Below are 4,920 nucleotides of genomic sequence, written 5' to 3' on the forward strand. Positions count from 1 at the left end.
TATGGAAGGGGCTGGAGATGTTTTTCAGAGGAAAGGGGTGGTCCAGTAACCAAGGGCTTTCCTACAGACAAGTGATTGGCCCTGCTTAAGAGCAAGGGGTAGAACCTGCTAGGAGGCAAGTGGGCTTGATTAGTCAGGAGATGTTCCCTAAAGACTAGAGCTGTTCAAAAGAGGAGTGAGCTCCCTGTCCTGGAGGTCGATATTCACCGGGTGTTCACTCAAGGTATAGTTGAACTGACTGGCCACTGGGATCCTTCCCAGTTCTAACTTCTGCGACTCTGGGGTCCATCTTCTGTCTTTTGTGGGGCCTGCTTGCCTTCCATGATCTGCCCTCCTCCTCATCCCCTCATGAATTAGTGATGCTGTAGACTCTGAGGCCATTTCACCTTTCACCCAGAATCCTCACTCCACTCCTTTAGCATAAGGATGATTTGCAGATGAGTAAAGGGAGCCTCAGAGATATGGTTTGCTGAAAGTTGCATGATCAGTAAGTGTTCTGAGGGAAGGGAAGCACCATTACACTCTTGTATGTGTGGGTGGGCACACACACATGTGCCTGCATGCACACATATGAGTATGGGAGGTGGGAAATGTGACAGGAGGGTCCATGTGCCTCTTCTAGGCTTGGGTCCAATGAAGCAGCAGCTCTGGATGCTATCAGTCAGTCCCTGTGGCACTGAGTGACAGTCTGTCTTGGTTCCCATTTTGGTCGCATTAATCCAACTTGATGCCTTTGGGTGGGAGTCTCCTGGAAGCACAGGTCTCTGCATCAAGGGCAGCTCTCACCCCAAACCTGAGCAACTCTGACTTGCCGCCCACTTTCTGCCCATTCTTATCCCCTTTCTCCCCCACCCCCAAGGATTCAGTGATACGTCAACGTAGTTGTTTCAGTGACTTGGCAGGGATTTCTTTCCCATAGAGGACAAGTCCCCTGGCTCAGTGACCCGAAGACGCATCAGTCATCACAAAGCACAGATCAGAAGGTTGTTTGTTATGTTTGCTTTATCTAACATACATACAGGCCAGGCACTAGACTTGACCACAGGAATAACCAAAGCTCAGGCATGATCACAAACAAATACAGTAATTGGGGTTGGGGGATATGGTGCCTAAGGAATGACATGCATCCACTCTTTGCCCCATGCAGGACAAACTCCCATTGGGAAAACTGGCCAATGGAAGGAGTGAAAGAGACAAGGGAGTGAGGGTGGAATCCCTCCCGCGGACACAGAGGCCTGGATTGTACATTGCTAGGCAGGGAGCAGGATTTGTAAACAGTGCATGGGGCACTCGCTGTCCCTGTTGCATTGGCCACCTTTCTCAGGTGTCCTGTTTTTCCAGGTGGCCACAGGGGTCAGCTCAGTTCTAAAAGCACCAGAAGCATCCAGAGTGTTCAGGCATATGCCATGGCGTCAGCATACATTGAAGCAGTCTTGGACCCCCTTCTCCCAAGTCACTAACAAATGTGGGGGGGGGGGTGACACCACGCAAAGCCCTGGGGCCTGAGAATATCTTTGTACTGCCCTGCATTCAGTGAGGGAAACCCGGGCAGGGGGGTCTGACTAACTGTCCTAAAAGATGGGCTGAATGAATCAGCAAGTGGAGCTCCATGCAGCCCTGCCCTCAGCATGCCCGCTGGACAGCGATCAGATCACCAGTGGCCATGTTGGAGCCACTGATTCCTTTCCAGCCGTAGCCATGCCTCAGGACGCCGGCCACCCCCCAGGACACCGGCTGCGCCTCAGGACGCGGGCTGCTCTTGCCCCAGCTCATGTTGGTTAGTTAAGGATTGGAGGGACCCAGTGATTTTTCACCCTGAAATATGTGACTATTGGGCAAACTCAGTTTCCTTTAAACATCAACCAGTATATTTTGAGCGAGGGCAGCTGCTCCCTGTGTGTGAATCTGGGCAGGCAAAAGCAATACTAAGAGTTCTAGCCAGCTGCTTTTTAGGCCCAACGGGAGCTGTCCAGTGCTGAATCTTCTCGGGAAACCTTCTCTCAGAAACTTGCCTTAAGCATGGCCAAAGCCCATGGAGACTCCCATTGGGCCTCTGGTCTGTCAAGCATAGGGAAGTCCAACAGAGGCTCTTCTGTTAGATGGAGACCACTTAAAATGGTTCTTCCAAACCTTGGTGTTTAGGAGACTTGGAAAAACCAACTGGTGTTAAGGAGAGAGGGAGAATTAATACCTTCCACTGATGAAATCAGGGTACCACCTGGTCACAGCCCTCCACTGCACCTGGGGAGCTGGCCACAAGGCAGGGATGGAGAACAATGAGTCTAAAGGAATGCCCATTCATGGAAGGTGGCAGATCTGGAAACAGTTCCTCTCTGTACCTTGGACGTTATCCACAAAGCAAGTATGGAGTTTGGAGGCCCCTCTGTTCATGGAAAGCTGTGACTCCGGACACAGTCCCCAACTATGCCTGGGGAGCTGTCCATAAGCTTTGGCTTCTAGAGAAGATTCAGCACTGGACAGCTCCCGTTATGAGCCTCCATGGAGGCCCAACTGTTCCTGGAAGGTGGCACCTCGGGAGGTATTTTAGAAAGGGGTTAAAAATGTTCAATGGGTTTAGCCAAGTCCTGCCCATTTGCTCCAACCTGGTATTTACTTGCCTGAAGTCTTTGGCTCCTAACTCCCACGTACAGGTCATGTTTCAATGAATCATCCCAGGAGATGTTTCCTAGCATTAGATGGCGTACTGTTAGGATGTCACCCCACAAGCACCAACACAGCCCCGAAGACTAGATCTGCTTAGCTGTGGCATTGTGCTCCCAGAAAGAGTTTGTGGTATGAAGCCCCAAGCTGGTTAGTCATGAGAACAGAGACCCATTTTTCAGGTGTGACCAATATATGGGTGTGGCTCAAGATGGAAAGTGAGTGTGCATCCATCTCCTGACCCCCTCACTTTTCTGCACTCTCCGTGGCCTTTGTTCCTGTGGCTCTGACAGGATTGTTTCTAGGTCCTGGATTAATGTTGGGAGCTGTGTGTTTCCCATTCTCAGGCCTGTTTCCTGACATAGCACTGTGGATTCAAACATGCTCCCCAAACACTCATTCTGGGCAGGTGCATCTACAAGTCAATTTAAATAGTCTTCACATAGCCACTGAACTTGTTCCCAGGAGAGGGAATCTTTAGAATCTGCCAGGAAGAGGAAGAGGAAGAAAAGAGGCAAAAGAAGATAGTAAAATGATGAGCCATGCCTCCTTTGTAGCCAATCAAGTGGATGCCTCTCCAGACCTCAGGGCGGTGATCTCAGAGTCCTCCATGGCCAACTTCCCGTTGAGCTGTGCATTGTGGGAGTCGGGAGAGTAAAGGTAAACAGGGACCTCAGTGAGCGAGGTGGCTGTGTAGGAGGTGGAGCGGGTGGAACAGCGGTCCCTTCGACGCTGGCCCCACTGAGTCTTACACTGTGCCCACTGTCTCTTCAGCGCTCCTTGGACCTGGAAAAGGAGAAGGGTTGGGGTCAGTGTGATTCAGGAGCATCTCTGAGCCCCCTCTCCACCTTGGAAAGCCTTTCCCTGGGGAGATAGAAGTGAAAGGAAAGGATGCTCTGAACTCTCAGGGCTGGGCCACTTCTCCAAGGAGGAGCCAATGTGTGGCTCATGTGGCCCAGAGACTGGTGGTTTGCGGCTACCTCACCTCTAGCCTCAAGGGGATAAATGGAGTGGCTCTGGATTCCCTGAATCTTACAGTTAATACCAGGAAGCAAGTGTCAAGGCATGAGCTCAAGGGAGGGAATGCATTCCCTTCTGGGAACTGCTAAGTATGCCCCTTGGGGAGGCGTATGCTCCTCAGCCCCTCCTGTGATTTTGCTGTGGCTGAGCGGGGGACCGGGATGGTCACGTGACACCTGCATACTAGATATTATTGATATATACAATACACCCAGTGCTGCAGAGAGGCCAGTGACAGCAGCAGCAGCAGCAGTGGCCCTCCTGACTCTACAACATTCTTCCTGGGCCCGGGAGTCTGCCTTACCCTCGGACTCTCCCTAAGCCTCCCTCATCCTATGCCAGACCTCAAGGACCTTTGGAGAAGCCCTTTTGGTTAAAAAATCATTCTGCATTTTCTTCAGGAGGATGAGCTTCAGCATTTCCAAAGTAGCTCTTCAGAGAGTGAGAAGACAGTGGAAGAGAATGAACACCAGTGCAATCCTGAGCTAGCCTGGCATTTGGGCCCCTGCACAGCCTCACTGCCCATCACCAAAGACCAGGCTAGTGGCTGCTCCCTGTTCTCTTGCTGAGTTTCCTGCATGGTGCCTGGTGGGGACTCTAGCCACCAGCACTGAAGCCCTTCTGTCCCTCCAGGGATGGAGTCTGGCCCCTAGATTATCCTTCTCTCCCTCCTCGGCTCCTCAGGTAGACTCCAAAGATGCCACTGCCTGCCCTGCCCTCCTCCCTAGCATTCCTTTGTGTGGGTGCATGTGATAGTAATGGCATTTAAAGATTCCCCTGTATTGGCTTGGTTTTTCAAATTGATTGTGTTAAAACCCAGAGCTTGTTAATCCCACCTGTGGGATGGACTTGTTGATGTGAAAAGAGAGTCCTGAACTGGGAGGAGCTGGTGACGTAGATTTGGAGAGATAAGAGAGAGGCAGAAGAACTTTTTTTGGAAGCAGCACCTTGTGGAGAGAGAGACTAAGAGAATTGCTGGTGGCCGCTTTGAATTGCCCTGGATTTTTGAGAACTGCCCCCTGAGCTGCCAAGGACTGAGGAGACATGGCTGTTTTGCTGGTACTTTGTCTGTCTGTTTTGACGTTCTTTTGCCAGATTTGTCCACTGGTGAAAGACAGTCCTGTTGTTGAAGAAGTCCTGGAACCTGGCTTTTGGTTAAGAAGCCCTGAGACTGTCCTGCAGACAGAGAGTGAATACTGTCCACTGGTGAAGGACAGTGCTGTTGTTGCAGGGGTCTGG

General features: G+C 51.3%; 1 protein-coding gene across 1 annotated transcript in view; it reads right to left on the reverse strand.

Moving 5' to 3' along the window:
• Positions 1–3,159: 3,159 nt before the first annotated feature.
• CALCR (calcitonin receptor) overlaps positions 3,160–4,920 on the reverse strand; it is a 63,060-nt gene continuing 61,299 nt past the window's right edge. Inside the window, exon 12 of the mRNA XM_069084488.1 lies at positions 3,160–3,447. Within this exon, the coding sequence (XP_068940589.1) occupies positions 3,223–3,447 (225 nt within the window). The 3' untranslated portion in view covers positions 3,160–3,222. The remainder of the gene's footprint in view (positions 3,448–4,920) is intronic.

This window comes from Petaurus breviceps, unplaced genomic scaffold (genome assembly GCF_028583685.1).
Source record: "Petaurus breviceps papuanus isolate PSGF00001 unplaced genomic scaffold, PetGlider_PUasm1.0 174, whole genome shotgun sequence".
Classification (NCBI taxonomy): domain Eukaryota; kingdom Metazoa; phylum Chordata; class Mammalia; order Diprotodontia; family Petauridae; genus Petaurus; species Petaurus breviceps.